Source organism: Cyanistes caeruleus, chromosome 2, assembly GCF_971803275.1.
Source record: "Cyanistes caeruleus chromosome 2, bCyaCae1.hap1.1, whole genome shotgun sequence".
Classification (NCBI taxonomy): domain Eukaryota; kingdom Metazoa; phylum Chordata; class Aves; order Passeriformes; family Paridae; genus Cyanistes; species Cyanistes caeruleus.
Genome location: NC_141702.1, coordinates 114,809,705 through 114,829,738, shown reverse-complemented (window position 1 = coordinate 114,829,738; position 20,034 = coordinate 114,809,705). Strand labels below are relative to the sequence as shown.

General features: G+C 43.7%; 2 protein-coding genes across 10 annotated transcripts in view; one reads left to right on the top strand and one right to left on the bottom strand.

Annotated features, from left to right (window-relative positions):
* Nucleotides 1-23: 23 nt before the first annotated feature.
* Nucleotides 24-20,034, top strand: part of MACROD2 (mono-ADP ribosylhydrolase 2) — an 846,953-nt gene continuing 826,942 nt past the window's right edge. For 2 of the 9 annotated variants that reach the window (XM_086879289.1, XM_086879288.1), the window contains exons 1-3: nt 257-520; nt 4,255-4,371; nt 13,378-13,413. In XM_086879289.1, coding sequence (XP_086735415.1) covers nt 475-520; nt 4,255-4,371; nt 13,378-13,413 — 199 coding nt within the window. In that variant the 5' untranslated portion in view covers nt 257-474. Of the gene's footprint in view, nt 521-4,254; nt 4,372-13,377; nt 13,414-19,293; nt 19,855-20,034 lie in introns of those variants that run through there. The other 7 variants (XM_086879290.1, XM_086879293.1, XM_086879291.1 and 4 more) reach the window with 7 other exon arrangements.
* On the bottom strand, nt 18,617-19,763 carry LOC147655151 (uncharacterized). Its single transcript, XM_086879296.1, has 2 exons — nt 19,287-19,763; nt 18,617-18,926 (listed from the first exon to the last, which is right to left on the bottom strand). The coding sequence occupies exons 1-2, from the start codon at nt 19,554-19,556 to the stop codon at nt 18,708-18,710; spliced, it is 489 nt and encodes a 162-aa protein (XP_086735422.1). The 5' UTR covers nt 19,557-19,763; the 3' UTR covers nt 18,617-18,707.

Genomic DNA, 20,034 nt, shown 5'->3' with positions numbered 1-20,034 from the left:
CGCCCGCTCCTTCCCTCCCGCCCGCCCCGCGGGGGCTCCGAGCGCCAGCACGGCGCAGAGCGCGCAGTGTCGCAGCCGAGCGCCCGCCACGCCGTGTCCCCGCACAACACACTCCCCCAAATCCTGGCGACCCGGCGCCACCGCGCTCAGGCTCCTCCTGGTCGGTGCGGGAGGAGGAGGAGGTGGCTGCTGAGCGGCGGCTGCCGGAGCCAACGGGCGGCGGGGAGCGGGGCGGGCGCTGCGGGGGTGTCGGGGTAGAGCGAGGCGTGACCCGGCTGACGGGCACCGTGCGGCGGGCGCGGAGCCGGAGCCGGAGCCGGCGGGATCAGCGGTACCAGCGGCGGCGGCAGCGGCGGCGCGGGGCGTCCGTATCGTTCGGCTCTGGCTCTGGCTCTGGCTCTGGCGCGGCGTCTCCTCCACCCCCTCGTGAGCCTGGGGAACCTGCAGCTCAAAGCCGCCGCCAGCCACACCACCATGTACCCCGGCAACAAGCGGAAAAAGCTGTGGCGGGAGGAGAAAGGTATTATTGCCCTTCCCGGTGGCCGGGCCCGCTTCTCCCGCCTTTAAGCCCACGTTGAGCCGGGAGGGAGCGAGGGAAGGGGGGTAGTCCCGGTGCCCTCAGAGCCGCCGCCTCACCGCGGGGTGTCCGGCAGCGCTTCTCGCCGGCCGCGGCTTAGGGGACGGGGTGGGGAAGGGGAAACTCCGTGCTCTCTGCGTTTGTCCTGGGGTCTCCTGGCTGACACAGCCTTCATGGCAGCACGGGAGTGCGGGAATTGGGGATGTTTCCCCCACACCTCGGCGTATCCGTGAGGAGTGGAGCCCCGGGGAGGAGGGAAGCGAGCGAGGGCGGGCGGTAAACAACCCCTCTCCTGAGGGCTTCCCGCCCCCAAGTCACCTTGTGGGAGTGTTTCAGGCCGAAAAGTTGGGCACATGGTCTCAAAACGTGCTTTTTCTCCTTTCAATGGGTTTGTTTTCTGAGATGAAACATGGTTTATTTGGATCATTGGTTGTAATCAGTTTAGATTCTAGTGTCGTTCAGCCGGGGTGAAATGTTTGGGCTATGGGAGTCTGAGCACTCCTACATCCTATCTTTTGAACTATTTATGTAGTTTTATATATGTTTTAAGACACCCGCCTGTGTATTCTCAGTTTATGAAACCCCTAAGCCAAACTCCAGAGCATGAAAACTGTGGGCCAAGCATTTGATGCAGACATTATTTTTTTTTGGTACTTTATAATGATCCCACGGAGAGCAGTGTAAAAATTAAGAAAAAAATGGACGTGCAACATTTATATCTGTGAGGAGGAAAGCTTCTTGCCCAGTGTGTTCCAAATAATGTAGTAATAGATGAGGAGAGGAAGAAAAACAGATCAGAGGGTCATATATTAAGTGCTATTTTTTTTTCTTCTATCACTCTTGTGACTGTTGGATGTTTCGAACTAAGCAGGCAGAAGACCAGTTCAAAGAACAGGATTCCAGTGCACCTTTCTAAGGAAAAATAGTTAAAACACAAATGAACTTATTTTTCTGTAGGTTAGTTGCTCCTGTCAAACTCCTCTCAAATGAAGTGAGTCTTTTTCTTTCAAACTGTCTTACAGTCCATGTTTCTGTAGTAAAGGTGAAGCCACAAATTTCTACCTGACAGAAGCTTTTGCTTTCAATGAAAAAGGTACAGTTAAATTATCTCAAACATTGTTTATGTGTGATCAATTAAAACTGACTTTTCCCTTAATGCTTTACCTTCCCTTTATGTTTTACCTTCAAATAATGCAAGGGGCAGATGGGGAAAAGTTACTGGTAGGCTCTAGTGAATGTTCTTATTACTCCCACTTGTCTCTTTCAGCTGTGTTGCTGTCTGTGAATTCATAGTCTGGCAGGTGAACTCAAACCCTTAGTAAGGAGGGCAGAGTGGAGGACCTGAAAACTGGAGCTGCTGACACACTTCTGGTGGAGCTGTGAGGATGGTGGTCTCCATCAGCATGGTGACGTTACTGAATTCAAATCAGCGCTGCTCAGTGCTGCTGAGGTTTTTCCATACAGAAAGCATTTTTGAGTGCTAGCTGGCCACAACTCCCTGTCTTTTTGCCCAGTGAGAACAAAGAGCATTTGCCAGTCTTCTGCTCCAGTAACTGCTCCAGCACCATGCTGATAGTGTTGGCCCAGAGTACTTTGAGTGAGGAGGGCAGAAAAAGCTTCTCTCTTCATTGCTGGCATTGCCCTTCAGTTTTTAGCCCTGTAGGATTGTTCTTATCAAGTACCTAGTTTACTAGAGAGGAAAACTACAGAAGCCAAACAATCTTTTGTCAGGTTTGCCTTTACAGGCACCCCTGAACCCCTGCAAAGCTGGCTGTGCTCACTGGCTCTGCTCTTCCCATGAAGCTCTGAGTGCAGTTGCTCTCTGCCTTTTATATTCTGAAGCACTTCTTAAAAGGAAAAAAGCACTGATTGCTAAATATTGAGTTCAAACCCACTGACAATATGCTTGCTTTTGTTAATTACTTTCTTGGTAATTAAGGGTTGGTCCACATCCTCCCAGGGGAGATCTTCCTTGAGGACAGCTGAAACGGAGCAGGAGTGGAGGTGATTTCAGAGCCTTAGACACAGGACTGGGCTGCCTGCAAACTTCCCAAGTTTCTGCCACAGGCAGGAAACTGTACTTGCAGTGAAGGCTGTTGGGAGCATCCTCTGGGAGGTTTGTGTATAATTAAGATTAAGTTCTTGCTGCTGACTCACAAGAGCAAACTTTTGTAAAACCTTCCTGTAGAGAAGAACTTGTGTTTTGAAGGCACAGGACTGACTGTTTCTCCTGTTCAGCAAAAGGCACCTAGACTTGATCTGCTCAGTCCCCCAGAACTGATGTGCTCTCAGGTCTGCCTACCTGTAGGACTTCCAGGTGCACCTCAGATACTTGGAGTTTTGTATGCCTGGAGCTCAGGTAACGGAGGTGTGTGTGCAGAATGGTGACCCTCGTTATGTCCGTTCTGCTTGGCAGGTGTAAATATCCCGCTGAGATACCAGGCTGAAAAAGGAGAGAGAAATGTTTTTGTCTACCGAAGAAATTTTTAATACTGTCAAAAAATACCAAAATGAACTTATTTTGTTAAGGGAGGCTGTGCTCAAAGCTTGCCTTAGACTATGCTGACTGCAGCCTAAATAATTAGGAAACTTTATTTTGAAAAAGCACAAACAAAAGAACCCCAGACCAGACCCCCATGATTGTCTTGGTTTTTTAAGGTTTGATCTGAGAAGCAGTTTCCATGTTCATCTTTTGCTGCTTCTTCAGCTTGAGATGAAAATGTTATTTTTATGTCTGCCTAATTCTTTATGTAAAATGCATATAACATAGGTCTAACTTTTCCCTTCACCCCTAAAAGTTCTTCAGTCACTGAAGAGCATTTATTACTGATTAACATGTCAAGAAAAACTGATAGTGTGGTTAAAGTAGCGCAGTGCTACTGGTAAAAACAGACTCAGAAATTTGAGTAGAGTATGGGTGTTGTGCTTCTGTTCTTTTTCTTTATCCTTTTGGGATAAAAAAGCACTTCATCTTGTGCTGAGCTAATACTAAGCATTGATGAGGTAGGGAGAGAAAAGAGGATGTGACTGCAAAAATCAGCTGAAGTGCTGGGGTTGCTTACAGTTTTGGGTCATTGGGATGGCTTTTTTTTTTACTGTAAAAGTCCATTTATAGCAGGGTATGAAGTAGAGTGAAGTTGGCAGTAGCTGTCATGCTTGTGCAGTGTTTGAGGCTTTACTTTTCACAAACATCTGTAAAAAGAGGTGATGATGTTCTCAGGAGAAAACAAAAACAACTGTCTATATGTACTTTAGTGTGGGAGCCAGGTGTGTCCTGTTAATGTTCAGATGGAAATGTCTAAAGCTAAACTTCCCTTTTTTACCACCCCAGACATCTAGCAACTGACAGAACATTTGCTGTAGCTCTGATCTCTTTTGTTATGTAGTAGCATTTTATTAATTTTCCACCATGCTCCCTGCCTTTACTTGAACTTTTGTTTTTTTAGTTCTGGTTTACAAATGTGGAACCTACAGAACAGACTTTCATATCTGAATACTCCCTATCAAACAATTCCCTACTAAAGTTGCTGTTCTCTGATACAGGAATTAAAGTGTCAGGAGTCCTCTCAAGTGGCATTTCATTCATCAAGGGCACTGCATTGCTCACTGTGTGGCTCGTGAGCAACAACATGTGAAAGCTTGCAAAACTTTGCTTATTTCTCTTTTCCCCTAAACAGAGCGTTTGCTGAAGATGACCTTGGAAGAAAGGCGCAAAGAGTACTTGGGAGATTATGTTGCATTGAAAACTATTCCAACATGGATGGAAGACTTAAAAAGTAAGAGTGAAAATGAGGGTAAGTAAAGTGGAGGATTCCAAAAATACAGAGCACTCTGTTTTCTCAGTCTGAAGTTAGTTCTAGGAAGGCCAAGACTTAGAACCCATGTTGTTATGAACAGTGATAGGCTAAAATTGGGATGGGGTTTGGAAACCACAGCAGAATTTCTTAAAGCCTTACTGGTGTCGCAGAGCTCTGCTGGTATCCCCAGGTGGAGTCAGAAACCCTTAAGTGTGTAAAATAGATCTTCTCTACATGAGTCTTACTTTCCAGATACTCCAGCAGTCAGCCATGCCTGACCTTAGTGAGCATAATGATACAGGGAATCTGGGCAAAACAGCATTGCAGGTCACCCAAAAGCAGAGGGGAAGTGTTCATGTTGTGTTGTTTTCTAAGAATCCAGAGACTGGAAAATATGAGCCTCCCTTACTTTTGGTTCTGCCTTTCTTGGGCTGAGGAACATCAGTCTGGCCTGGATTAACTCCTGTTCCCTTAGCATCTGCAGCCTTACCATGATTGTGATCACCAGTAGAGCTGTCTAAATACTTGCAGTGAGAACTGACCAAAAATGTGAATCCAATTTGCTTAGAGTCTTCTCTACTCTGCAAGTAATTCTGTAACAGTTCCTTGTTCTTCACTTAATTCCTTTCATTCACACAAGGGTGTGGAGGGATAGGGATGGCTTCTGCGCTGGTTCCCTCTACCTCTTTTTCCCTGTGGCTTGCTATCCTACTTAGCTGAACCCTGTGGCTTTTTTTTTTGAAGGGGTATCTATGAGACATAAAGTGCTTCCTGTCTCTGCAGATACAGGACTAATTTTCTGACCCTCTTGTTACCACTAAAGGCAAATACTGGCCTGGGTGAAGATGTGTGTAGAGTAACCTTGTGGCTGCAGGTGAACATGGTTTTTATGGTGGTAGTCCAGGTGAAATGAGGGCTGGAGCTAATCAGCTCAATCAACTGTTTTTAATAAAATTGGAAAGCTGTAACACTTATTTTAGCACAATCTGAAGGAGCTCAGATTTTCAGATGTCCTTGTCAAAAGCAGCCATTGCTGTTGTCTACTCCTAAAAGCATCTGGAATAATTTTCAGACTGAAAATATGTCAAGAGATTGCTGAGCTCTTCAGCCCTGCTGAGTAGCTGTATTACATCAGTACCCATAGACCTCTTTCTCCCATTTGAGTAGGTCATTTATATCTTATAACATCAGAAAGCCTGTCCATCTAGAAAACAAAGGCTGCATAAAAATAAAAGCAATCACCTGACTTCTCTCAAGCTGATTTTTGAGGCCTGTGGTATATGGGCATATGGCATATGTCATGTGGCTTAACTGGGAGACTCTATCCCTCTTAGCCCAAACTATGTTTTTATTCCAGCTACTCTCAGGTTCTCTATAAAGCACTGAAATTCACAGATGTTGCATTACTTGGGCTGCTGCAATTGACAAGGTGTGGATTTATGTTGTGATTGCTGTTACACTTCACAGAAGCAAAATGTCAGTGTCTAATATGTGGCTATTGAATCATGGCAGTGGTGAATTTATTTCCTTGTAGCTGCTCTTGCATTCTTTCCGTTAGTACCCAGTACACTGCAAAAAATGCTGGAAGGCAAAAGTTGTGCTGGAACACTTCTCTGCCACTTGAACTACTACTGTACTGCTACTGTACATTCAGGAGAAAATATCCATAGTTACTCCTTTTCCTTGATGTATTTGTTGTAAGTAAGCAATGTGTAACAGTGAACTTCTGGAAGGCTGGGCTGCTTAAATGCTTCTACATTCCAACTGATTAGGACAATTAAAAGAAATACGTGTATTAATGTGACTGCTACTGCATCTCTTTCAAACTTTATTTCTCTTAAATGTTGGCCCCATTCTGAAGGTATCAAGTGTGTCTAAAAGCTGTCTTTTTGAGCTGAATTATGAAAAATCTAGAATTTAAATCTTATTGCTGATGAGAACTTTTGTTCTGTTTGATGGGACGTACAGAAGGCAACAGGTACAGCCTGAATGAGATTTTGGAGGGAACAAGTGAAACTCCAGGTGTGATGGAATTGGTGATGACCCGACAGTGCCATGCTCAAGTTCTGGTATTTTCCTCAAATGAAAGGTGGCTGCTTGCACTGACAAACAGAAGGGGTCTGAAGGGTGGTGATGGTGAAAATAAAATCTTCTGTTTATTTATCAAGCCAAAACAACAACTGATGGGGAATTTGGAAAAAAATCCTTACAATTCGCTGCCAATACCATATACAGTAAAAAAAAATGACAGATTGATTAGTAAAGCATAGAGTGGCTGTTCAGGAAGAGCGATGAGGAGAAATCAAGAAAGCAACCAAGAACAAATCAAGCGAAGCAGGCACAATCAATCAGCTGCTGGAGTAAGAAGCTATAGACGGGCAGAGCATCTGAGCTGGCAGCCATCCCCACAGCCACTCAGTACTCAAGTGGAGATTACAGGTGTTCAGTGCTGCACAAATTTCTGTGAAATAATACAAGGGTTTCATATTGGGAAGGAACCAGTCTCACTTCCAGGGTACTTCGTGGGTGCTCTTTATTGGCAAATTGGAAGAACATGCCTTAGTTTGTGGAAGAAAGTTTTTCCCAACCCCTCCTCCACGCTTCGATAGAAGTTGTATTCAGAACTAAATTCTGAAGAAAACCAGCAAAGCTTGGTGAAAGTTCAGAGTTTTGGCAAAGTCTTTTGTAATAGACTTTGTAATAGAGTAACATAACAGAGGGATGTATGTAAAGGCTCCTGAGGAGTAAAGGTACTGAATTCTGAATGGCAGCTGACAAGGGCTTTGTCTCTTTGTAGCAGCAAAGCTATTACAAAACATTTGGAAGTTCAAAGAGACAGTGTCTTTTAAAATGCTCTGCTGTGACTAAAAAAAAAACCCTACGCTTTTTGCAGGTATCCTCACATGGACATAACTAGCTGTAAGAAATTAGGTTGGTGTACGTTTTGCCATGGAATTTTGTCAATGTTTGTGTTGAGTCTTGGTTTTGGGAAGAGGGTGGCACACTGTGGACTGCAAAGACTAAGCTTGGTGCCCACTTTTCTGAGCTGAGGGAAGCAGTCTGATGTGCATATGTTCATTTCCAGAAGGGCTGTGCTGTCAATACCCCTGATTTTTGGTGTGCCACTTACCAGGCTGCACAAGTGGATCTCAGAGATCAAGTGTTCCATCAGTGGAAGGAAAAGGGACAGTTAGTGGCAAGAGGCCTTCTTTAATGTCAAGAGGGGATGGTAGAAGACAAAACTTTTGTTCTTGAAGTGGTCCTGTAAATATAAGCTTTCTCTGGTTTAACTGTATTAAGGAAATGAGGAGCTGTCTCCTTTGGAAACAAAGAATGAGCTTGCCACAGAGGGCTGGCTGGTGTGAATATAGTGTAACACATCGTTCTCCCTACTTGTTATCCTTCAGATATACCAAAAGCACACACATCTCATCTTTTTCTCATGTACTTTGAAACAGAGTGTCTTCCTGACAACATGTGAATAATGAACTTGTTTTATGAAGCTCTGGAATTTATATTCCTTTGTTTCAATGCTATCTATTACATTCTGCTTTGTTAGGCACTCATCTTGTACAGCAACAGGAGCTTATGTTGCTCAGTGAATAAAATGCCACGATGTAGACTAACAACTAAGAGTGTATTTTGAAGTTAAATACATACATTAGATTTTTGTTGGCCACACACTAATTCCCAAAGATATCTTTACTCTGCTGCAGTGAATTTGAGAGATGACTTCTGAAAACTTTTCTGAAAAGCTTTTAAAAATTAGGATCTTGGAAATTTTGTTGTCACGGAGTAGAAAACATCTTGTATTAATTGGGTAATTCAGAAAATGGAATAAGTGATATTGTTTAACTCCAGGCAGGTGATAGTCCTGCTGACTCTCACAGCCCCTAGAATTCATTGGTATGACAGTGATGCCAAGAAAACAGCAAATTCAGGTAGTGGTTTAAAGATCTCTGCTAGTGGTAAGAACTACGTTTCAGAGGATGAAGTTAAAATGGAAGGATACGGTAACTGAGTTTATTTTTGTTTAAGATTAAATGACACAAAAGGTCTGCAGTCCTTTTAAATAAGTCTTGAAGTACGTTTTGGCAGTCTCTGAATCTTTATAATCTGCTATTTTTTAAGAAAATGATATGGCTCAAACTATTCAAATTAATCTATTTTAGCACTGAGGGTTTTATGTATAATAATAAGGTTTGGATTTAATAAAAGCATTGTTGTGTTATGACTCTGTAGCTTTCTAAATATTCACAGTGGGTTGACACAAGATTAGAGATGAAGCGTGTGGTTGAGCCACTCCAAATGCTTCATGGTGCAAAGATGTGTGGTAACACTTAGCTCTGACCTGGATTTCTTGAGATGGGTAACTAACACAAGTACTCTCCAAAGAGCCCAGTATCTCCATGCAGCCCTGCTTGATACGACTATCTGTCCTGCAGGAACTGGGAAGGTGATGAGTATTAAACAGAATTGGGAAAGTGACACCACTACTAAGCTGCAGTGAAATTCAGCCAGACAAGTACAAAATGGCATCTCTCTAAACCACTCAATATTATCAGTGATTTGTACAGAAAAAGAAATTATGTTCAACTAGAACACTGAGATTGTTAGACAAGTTTAACAATCACAAGTTCTGTTGGTGAGAGCTGTGTGAAACCTGTGTACTTCAAGACCGTCCCCCCACAAAAAGTTCAAGTCTATCAGCTTTCATTGTGATTTTTTTTTTCTTAAAATGACTGTAACAACTGTCTTTATAACAGATTTTTAGCTGAGTGACAAGGAGGAAAGTCAACTGAGACAATTTAGTGTAATTTTTGCTGTCTCTCAAAAAAGAGAGATCCTTTTGCTACTGAAACTCTTGGTTTGATGAAGTTCAGAGTGCAGCAGTTTTTGTGGTGAGTACTCACAGAAAGCAGCAATAACTTGTGTGTCACCGTTCAGGGTCTTCTCTGTTACCTGTGGCCCTGAATGTGAATTCCAGCTTTGCTTAAACTCATGCTATATTTGGTTTTGTCCTTACTTTTCATCTATTGGCATACCACTGTTACTCAAACTAAACACCTTACCACAAGGTCTCTTCAAGGCTGGTGTGTTTAAGGTTAGAAAACTGTATCTCCTAGATGCACATGGGGAGCACTGGTTATTAATTGTTGTGTTATAATAACTGGGGGAGCACCATGAAAAAAACTCACAACTGTAGTTTCTGTGAATTGTGTGAGGATCATGGTAATTAGGTATTTTGAAAACTTGTGAAATTAACATGCTTTTTGTGGATATGGCTGAAAATCTGTTTGCTCATTTCTGCTCTCAGTCCATGTTATATGCATATTAAAGAAGCAGCAAAGGAATTAAGAGGGGTAAGAAGAGCAAACCATGTTTGCAGCTTCTTAGTCTGTGCTCGAGTTGTACAGGAGTCTGTGTACCCATGGCATAATATGGAGTAACTTTTAAGGCTGAGTTGGTATTTGTTTGGCTCTAACAGATACCCAAGGCTGCCAGGACAGGAGGGTGTAACCAGAGCCCTCTGTGCTCTGCTTTGCTCAGGCTCTTGGCTGCCCTTTCAGGATGTGTCCTGAACAAATGTGAAGCTGCAGAGTGGTGCAAATCTGATTATGTGATCTGGTAGCCCCACACACCTTTCTGGCTTTCCCAATACATACTTTTGCTATTGGTTTCCAAAGATAGACTTGTACAGTACAGAGATGGGAATAACTCTTCAGGTGCAAGTTTACTTCAGCATATACTGAGCAATAATCCATGTGTGTCTTGGTTTGTTTCTGGAGGTGAATTATCTCTAGTTAGTGATATCCCTGATAAAAGTAGGTAAATTAGTGTGTTTATTGTAAGGGGTGAAGGGAAACTACAGGAAACAAAAAGACTGAAGATGTATTCTGTTGACCTTGTAATTCTCTGGTGAGCTTCACACAAATACCCTTTTTAGGATGGAATAGCTGCCAAAGAGATGGCACTTGTTTTACAGTTTGCATTAAAGTGTTCTGGGGAAAAACAAAAAAGTTTCTTGCTTTCAGCAAGTATGAGATTATGATTATTAAAAAGTTCAGATCTGTTTACATAGATTACGAACACAAAATCCAGTGTAGCTAATCCTCTCTCTAAGAAAGTAAATCACTTGTCCTTGATGTAATTAAGATGATGGCTTCTCTTTAAGCTGCTGCTCTGTGACTTTTTTAACAAGGTAACTTCCACACAGCATTAAGCTTATACAGGTCTTGGACAGAGCTATTATTTTGTGACTCTTCTGCATGCAGCTGAGAAAGCTCTCTTATCTACACTGGCAGACAGCTCCTTGAGGGGCAAAAGTTAACCATAGGAAAGGATGCTGCTCTCAACAACAAATTGATAAATTGGTGTCCTTATTGAGACTCTGTAAGCTTTTGATGAGTTTTGGAGAGGGATGGTGGAGATGCAAAGGGAAGTTAGGTACATCTTTGCCAGAAAGGGTAGTTTTAATGTTTAATTACTGGTGATATGAATTTTGCCTGGATTAATAACTTTCAGGCTTCCTGTGTATGTTTCAATGTCCTGTGCAATGTGAGAAACAATCCTTTTTTGTAGTTGCTGAATGTCACTGTGCTGAAGTTTTGTACCGGGGTCCCTAAGGAAGTACTTAGTAGAGTTAGGAAGTCAGGATGATGCAGTGTGCTGTCAGCTGGTAGGGTCGTTCAGGGTGTGAGGGAGGATGGCTTTAGCAGCAGTGATGCTTTAAATTGGGATGTGCTGTTCCTCAGAAACTGCTGAGAAAAATTGTAGGTTCCAGCTTAGAATATTTTGGTGGCTGACTTGAGTAAGACAGTTTAATATATGCAGGGGAAAAGTAACAGGTTATGTATTTTGGCTTCTGTACTTTCTTCGATTATTTTTTTCTACTTTTTATATATAAAGGGTGAGGTTTTTTTGAGTGTGGGGGATTGCAAGATCAGACCCCCAAATTAATGTATTGCTCTACAAAGTCAGTTTCAGTAAGTCATCTAGTGTTGCTCAGTATGGTAGCTTGCTAATGCCCTAATCTATAATTTATGATGGACTGTGGCATATGTCCTCATAGTCTTTTGCAGACAGATGTGAGCCAGTGTACCAGACTGATTAGAAGCCATGTGCCTATGATAAGGTTGCGGCCAAAACCAAGCTGTTAAATTGTACCCTTGTCATGGCTCGCTAATGTGGATCTGTTGCCTGTGACTGAGATATTTTCAAATTCAGGTGGATAAAACTGATGTCCTTTGGCAGAAGATTGAACCCTCTTTTGATTAGACAGGTAGAGATTGATATGTTGTGGTTTAATTTGATGTAGCTTAGATATGATGGATATTTATGAAGGTGCTGAGCTATTGACTCTACTAGGATTTGTTGCCTGGCTCTTTATAATTAGTGACGGCACAGGGTAGGCCGCCCAACTCTGGGTGTAGGAGGTTTGCGACAAGTTTGAAAACTAACCTCACACTCAGATGAAGTAATGATACTGCTTTAATTCCCTTGATGATGATGGGGGGTCACTGGTGCAGTTTAAGCTCACCCTGCTCTGCTTGGATCGTGTTAACTAACTTTCATGTGTACCTATGTTTGCTTCATGCACAGTTAAACACTTGATTACACGTGTTAAAAACCCAGTCACTGGAAAAAACATAAGCCTGGCTTCCTCTTTTTGGTTCAGTAGACCCAAACTGCTCAGCATGTAGAAAAGTCTCTTAAGCCAGTGAAGGTCTGAATAAATGTAGTGTAGAATTATAGGATTTTTAAGGCTGCAAAAGACCTCTAAATTCATTGAGTCCAACCATGAAATGGTAGTAGTTATGCTGTGAAGTGATATGTGGCTTTCTCCACACGAGGGCATCTAGCTGGTGTGTATTTGGAAAATCTAGCTGAGAGAAAATTCTCATCCCTGTAGTAAGTGCTGCTTGTTTTTTATGATTCCCAGAAAATGTTCTTCTGTGCTAGAGAGAAAGCTTAACAATCCAGTTGAAAGATGATAAATTTGGATTTTGCACAGCTTTGAAAACTATTGAAATGATACTGAGAAATATTTTCTATTTCAGTGTTTGGTGTGAGGGAGAGACACAATGTTTGTGCACAGAGACTGTCCTGAGACTTGCGGGCTATTGCATGTTGAATTGGCACGTTTGCAGAAATGTGTCACAAGGGCCTTCATCAAAATTTCCAGATGACTTTTGGGGATGGGATGCTATAGAATGCACATGTTGGAAAATGGAGCTTCTCAGCCTTGTGCTGATGTTGCCAGTACATTTATTTCTGAGAGTGGAAGTAGTTCTCTGCAAGCACCTTTGCACGAAGTTGCACTTTGCATGTGGGAGCTGGTGGTTAAGTGTCGTGTTAGAAATGACTGCTCTAGAGTTTACCCAAAAGTTCCTGTCCAAAAAACTCAGTCCATCTCTAATGCAGAGCAGGTATGAAGAAAGTGTGGATATGAAGAAACTGGTTGCACCTCTGTCTTTAAAACATTGCCTTGTGTTGTCCTGCCCTTTGCTTTTTCACAAAGGCTTGTTTATGCAATGATGGGCTTTTTTGATGGTCTCCTTGGTATGGCTGGTTAGACTGTAAAGGTGCTCCAAGTTCTGTGTTTTCCATTTGCTGCATGGGTATTACTTGAAGTTCAGCCAGCACTGGATTTATTTCCATGTGCTCAATGTAATGTTTTCTGCGTAGGGTACTCTACTGCTCGCCTACCAACGTGTGTTGTAGTGCTGTCCTTTGGTGGGATTTCCTAATGAATCTACATCCACTGACAGCAAACCCCAGACTTCAAGTAGCTGTCACTGAGAGTATAGGTCAGTCATATTTAAAGATGTAGTAGAGTTCTGTTCTGGTTTTGCCCCTCTTCCTGCATTCCCATCAGTGTTCTTACAGGGGAAGGATTGTAAGTGTACTGCAAATAACTAAATCCAGAATAGGTGATATACACAGACATTCTTCTATTGACTTAAATCTTATATTGAGATTTGGTGTGTCTTTCATTTCTAGGTAGATACCTAAAGAAGATAGAACTAGATCTTTCTGGTAAGTGCTAGTGAGTTTATAACTGTTTGAGAGTTTGTATTAATTTGCATTTTTTAAGTCCTTGAATGAAGCAAACATGACTTGCAACACAAATGAATAGTGGCAGAGTTGTCTTCAAGTATTCAAAGTTTCCTCTGTCCCTTGCTGTTTGGGTTGAACCTCCAGCATTCTTCAGTGTAGCAAATTACATCTGGTATCTCAGGGAGTAGGGGAAAGAAAATGCTACAAATCCAAACTAAAGATCCAGTTTTTACCGGTTCTTTGAGCACTAGTTCATGCTTTATGAGTCTTAAACGATAGGTGAAATCCTGTTGTTGCATAGCAAAGGACTGTCTGTTCTGGGCACACTTGATTACACAGCAAACTACAGTTACATAACCTTAGTTATAAGTTCCCTGTATCAATATCTCTGCCCTTCCCAGAGCAGCCCCCAAGTAAAGAGAGAGAGTAGCCAGCTGCACCTCTCCCCTGAGCTTGGCAACTTCTTTTGTCTCGCTCAAGTACCTGGTCATTTTTGTCTCCTAGCAACATATGGGCGACAATTCCCTGAGGGAAGGAACAGAAGGAAAAAATCCTAAACCCCAGTACTTACCTACCTGTCCCAATACTAGAACACTGAAGTTCCTTCTCCCACCTGGTAAGCTGTTGTCACTCTGTCAGGCAGAGATATTTTTGAATGACAATGCCATGAAATATTTGCTGATGGTTTTGCACAAGTTTCCTAGTTTTCTGGTAGTAACATTTGATTTCCAAGCTGGTACTTCAAGTACTACAAAAGCCTGTAATACTCAGCTAGAGAAGTCATTGCTCAGCAGTGGGGTAGAGAATTAAAAAAGCAGAAAACATAGAATAAAAATGGTCTGACAGCTTAATAAGTGAATGAATAAAAGTAATGAATTTGTGGTTCCCCACTATAAACTTATTTTAATCCTCCTTGATGCTGTATGTGCTCAGCTATTTAAATGGGTTCTCACATTTTGGTAAGTAAAACAGGTGCTGCTGAGGACTAAAGTACCTGGTTGGTCATGAAAAGTAATTTTTTCCAGACAGTTTCTAAAGATGAGTGGAGGAATGCTGCACTGCTGGTAGCATGCTTTGGATAAAGGCTCATAGTTACTTCAAGTGGTACTGGATCAATTTGAACACAGGAGAAACAGTTGTGTGAATGTTGTGATATTGCCAAGACACAGCTCCTGCGGTGAAGGGATCTGCTTTCCCTTGGAAGGGATCTACTGAAGCAGAATCACTTGTCCTCTAGTTCTATAGACAAGTGTCAACATACTCATGGGGCAATGAAGAGTGATCTAAAGCAGAGTCATATGTTTGTGTTTCCTTTTTTGAACTTCCATTGTTAATTATGAGCTCTCTCTAGTTGAGAGAGGTTATAAAGTAGGAATTGAGTTTGAGGCAGTGCAGTGCAGTTCATGCCTCCATGTGACCTTGGATGACCATTTGATGTACTTCAGTACAACTCAGGCTGCCATTCACTGAGAAGAATCTGTGTTGAAATTCTTGGTGTCACTCAGAGTGAGGTACTGATAATCAGGCTTGTGCAAGAACTTAGCAAAATACTGTATCCAACAGCATTTTTATTCCACTATATCATTACAAAGTCTGGAATCCTTCTGAAGGTCCACATTATAAAACTAACCAAATAAGACGGTGATTGAATGAGTTTCTTCACACAGACAAAACACAGCTTCTTCTGAGTCACAGCTGAACCAGCAGCCTTTTCTATGGACCCTAAATCATGAAATCTCCAGCAAGCATAGCAACCAGAGCAGCTGGATGCTGACTCTCTAAGTAAACACACAAATACCCAAGGGTCTCAGCCTACTTGCGTCGTGTCTTTGCTGTCAATGTGCATGCTGCTGAAGTGAGAGGACTGATTTATGAATTGACAGTTGCATGTCCCTGCAGATAAGGGTGCATCACAAATGAGAATTGCGAATGTGTTCCTGTTCTTCTCCTCGATTGTTTTTACTCCTTTCTCAAACGTTGTTCTTCGTTACTTTAACGTGCCACACCAAGTCTTCTCTTGGTTTACAAAAACTTCATAAAAAAGACAGGCTCCTTTTCTTCTAGTTTTTTTCTCCCAGACTGAAAGGGTTTTTTTGCCTTTCAGCTTTGTTATTTTGGGGATATAGAGAACTGTGTGGGATAGACTGAGAAAAAGGTTGTTTAAGGACTATGCAAGGCCTTGTAACACAAGAAAATTGCATTTTGCATGAGCATTGTGTGGGTTGTTCAGAGTGACTGGCTGTTTTGATCCATTCTCATGGTACACCACTCTTTTTGTCTGTAATGTGAAAATGTCTTCAATGGCTCCCATTTAAATGTGGCTGAAAAGTCAAGGTTCAAACTTACAACCTTATTTGAAGGCTGCTTGTAGCCATATCACTGTGTTAAACTTGGCCTGAGCGAGCGAGCTCGGAGCTTTTTGCGGTAGTTGTACACGGGTGAGTTACAGCCCTTTGGATGGGGGATATCTCATGCCTCCTGTAGAACCTTGGATAGGAGATACTGTGACCTCCTGACCTGAAAGATGGGGGAAAGCGTGACCTCAGGAGGTTGGTCAGTGGTGCAGAACTGGGAAGTGTGGTTCATGCACCAGATGAGCCACAGAGATGATTGGAACTTATTAGGGGGCTGGAGCATCTCCTATGCCCGGAGAGACTGGGAGAGCTGAGGTTTAGCATGAAGAAGAGATACCCCAGATGGGATCTGATCAGTGTTCATAAACATCGAGTGGAGGAAATCTCTCCAGACTCATCTCTTGTGGTACACAGTGACAGGGCAAGAGGTAGTAGACAGAAGTTGAAAGAGGAAATTCTTTCTGAGCATTAAAAACCAAAACTACACGTGCCAACTATACTGTGAGGCTGGCTGAACACTTGTACGAGTTACTTGAAGAGGCTGTGGAATCTGTGTCTTAAGAGATATTTCAAATTGAACTGGGACAGGGTCCTACACAACTTGCTCTGGGTGACTTGATCACTAGAGGTGCCACCCCAATCACATCTATTCTGTGATTTGTGGTGTCTTTGCCTACAGAGTTTGGTATTTGGCTGTAGTCGTCAGCTAATCCAATTATGCCACTTGGTAATTAGCTGAAACAGACCATATTGGCAGAGTGTGCAGCCAAGGAGAAGGTGTTGGTGTTCATCATCAAGTGCTTTTGACTTGCATGTTGTGCTGCGTTTTTGGCTGGGCAGAAAGTGATTTGTCTGCAACAGATGTTTCTTCCTTGTGCTCAGGTTCTGATCTTGTTTAAGTCCAAGAAGTGATAGAGCAAATCTGTACTACAAATCTGAAGTACTACAGTGCATCTGTGAATGCTTTTCCCCTGGTGGTGGAACATATGGAAATAATGCTTTATCTTGATTTAGATAAGCAATTGCCTTTCCTGTACAGTCATCCATGCTTAGTAGGAGTAGAAGCAGACATATAATATTACAGCTCTTACAATCTGTCTTTTCTAATGCCTTCGTAAGCCTATGCAGAAACAAATGGAATGGAAAGTTGTGAGATTAGTAATTGCTAATAGTTCATAATTTTTAGTCTGTCCAGGAAACTTGTGGAAACAAAACCTGAAGTAAAATAGGCACTGAAGGGAAAAAACAAAGAGTCTGTAGCAGAATTGCTTTTGCACATTCCACCAGGGTCAGATGTACTCCTAAAGCTTGCTCATCTCCTTTGTGTTTTCAGCAACCCATGAAAAGTGGTTTAGTGTCCTAGTCAAGTATTGGCTGAGGATTCTTCCCAGGAGTGGAAGGGCTGCCATTTGTCCAGGGATGATGTGATTTTTGTCCCGTGCTCAGGTTCTTTTTCCAGATCCTCTTCGAGAAGCCTTCCTTGTGGGGATACATCTCTGCTAGCAGCTATTGTAGCAGGGATGAGGTAGTGGGCATACTTATTTCTGTTGAACTTGGAATTAATTTACTTCCTTCAGCTGTGGATTCTCAAGCTGGCTAGAAGTGATGAAACTCTACTGTTTTCAGCTTTTTTCTCTTGCAGTCTACATCTGCTACTTGTTTTTATGGAATTGAGGAGAAATGTGTCGTGTGACTTGTTCAACAAACTTCCCTTACAACAGTGTGAGCCTGTGAGCCTCACTGCCATCAATCCTTCTCACTTGTTTTCTCTTTGATTCCTTCTCTTATCGGACTTTCCTCATGGAGAGCCAAGCCACTTTTACTTTGCCATAGGTATTGCTTTATACTGTGAGGCTTTGGTACCTGTTTTACTACTTTGTGAGTGCTCTACTCTTTCATTAACAGTCGTTTCAAAATGCAAATGTAGTGGGTTTTTTTTAATAAACTCTTCAAGCTGTAGGTTTTTCTCTTCCCTCTAGTGGTAAGCTCTTTGGTATTGCTGTAGGGATTTCTGTAATTGGATGCTTGAGACCTGTTTAAAAAATTAATATAGAGTATATTAGACTTTAAAACTGGCTATTTGAACAGTGATTGAGTTGCAGGGCTGTAGGTTTGTGCCATCCTTGTCCATTGTACCAGCTGAGTACATTTATGTCCTGGGTGGGGGCTCCCTCTAGTGAGATGTTCTGACAGTCCCTTGTCCACTTGGTTCAGATGAACTTTATCTGTTTTCTTTTCAAGCACAGTTTATGTGGACTCAATTTAATGCATTTTTCTACCCTTGTTAAGCTGTAAAGGCCCTTATCCTCGGGAGTGATCTGGAAGGAGTTGAGGGCTAGGACTGCCTATTTTCTCTATTTGGAGTGAAGAGCTCATGTAATCAACCTCATCCTACTTCAGGCTCTGGCTCTGTGGACTCTGAGATGTTATGAACATGAATGAAGGATCAAAGGACGATGTAGGAGGAAGAGCTAAATGAAATTGGATTGTATAGGCAGAGGGATAGAAAATCATGGCTGGGTCTAGAGGGGGGAAAAAGTGGGGTGGGGCATGAACGTTCAGCTGTTTCTGGTAAAGGTTTTCAGCTGTAATGTATTACTGAGGCTGGGGCAGAGGAGACAAGAGGAGGACCTGCAGCACTGTTTCCACTTTTGTGCGTTGTCAGTAATAGCCTGAACCCCCAAATTTTGGAAAGGATGTGCCAGGATCATCTCAATCTTCCGTGAGTATATGTGGCAAGGTGATTTAGTGGCCGTTGACTTCACTTTCTCGTAAGAGTTACAATCAACTTGTTTCCAAGACTAAAGTTAAAACAAAAACAAAAGCTGTCTTATTTAGTAAATAATTTTAATAATTATAAAAATCTGTATGAGTAATCTTGCAGTATATTGCTCCATTTGCCTAGCAGGTGCCGTTTTGTCAATCAGAGAAAAGCGCTGCCTCCTCGTCTAGGTCCTTCCACACGTCCTTGTTCCTTGCTCTCTGGAGCGCGTCCCCCCGCAGGCAGCGCTGGCGCAGGTGCCTCAGGAAGCTCTTGCTGGAGGCCGAGTTTTCCTTCTGGCTGACCCCGTCACTGAGGGGCGAGCAGCCAGCCAGGCAGCAGGTCCTTGGCCCTGCTGAGGGTGCCCGGGCCTTCTCCTGGGAGACACAGGGCAGGGGCGCGATCGAAGGGGCACAGGGGCTGCAGGGCCGGGTCCCTTGGGCTCTCCCGGGGAATCTGGGGCCGGGCCGGGCCGCTCCAGGCTGCAGGTTGTGCGGAGAGGAGCTCGGGCAGCTTCTGTCTTGTTCTGGTGGCTCGGCCTGCCCTTGTTTCCTCCCGGGAGCACGGGGGCTGAGCCCCACCTCTGCCTTTGGGCTCGGGCACGGGGCTGGGAAGAGGCAGAGGAGCCTCGGTGCCTGCCCCGGCTTTCCTCTGCACAGGGGCTGCCTCTCCTCGCCCTACGCGGTGTCGCTCCCGGCCCCCGGCACCATCCCAGCTGCCCGGTCGCCATCCCTCACCTCTCTCAGCTGCCTCTGGGCCTTTCTCCGCAGGCTGCAGCCGAGGCAGAGCGCGGCGAGCAGCAGGGACAGCGCTAGGACGGCACAGCAGCGCATCTGCACGGGCCACAGGCCGGCACAGCCCGTGCCGGTGCCCGGCTGCCGCGCGTCCTGGGCTGGCACGGGCAGCCGGGCCGTGCTCCTGGCGGGACCGCTGCGAGCTCTGAGCGTGCTGGGCAGCAGCCAGGCCAGGCAGAGCCCCAGGAGCAGGGAGAGCCCCGGGCGGAGCATGGCGGAGCTGCCCCAGGAGCTGTGACCTCTCGGCCTGAGCCCGAGCTGAGCCGGGCAGTGCCCGCGGGCTCTGTGCAAGGTGCTGGCATCAGCTGCGATGTCACAGGGCTGCTGCCGGGCAGCCAGAGGCTGGGAATGGCAAGGCAAGGCCAGGCCTGAGCGTGCAGCTGTCTCAGCATGCTGCTCTGTCGTGCCACTGTGGGACAGGCCTCAGGAGCTTGGGGATGTGCTCCCCAGTGCTCAGCCAGGAACTGCTGACATGTCCGAGTTGGTATTCTTGAGTTGATGGAAATGGAGGGTAAGACTAGAAGGAGAAATTTGTTTGGACTGCTTCTACTTTCTCACGAAATATTGAAGACTCTTTTTGCTTATCTACGAACTTCACTTGTTTTGAAGATTTGAAATTGATTCACCTTCACTTGTTTTAAAGATATGAAATAGATTCACACTTGTTACCTCAGCAAATGAGTTCTATTTC

Coding starts and splice junctions, on each gene's coding strand:
- LOC147655151 (XM_086879296.1), bottom strand. CDS start 19,556: ATGCTCCGCCCGGGGCTCTCCCTGCTCCTGGGGCTCTGCCTGGCCTGG. Junction 18,927..19,286: donor CCCAGAGGCAGCTGAGAGAG/GTGAGGGATGGC, acceptor TGTGTCTCCCAG/GAGAAGGCCCGGGCACCCTC.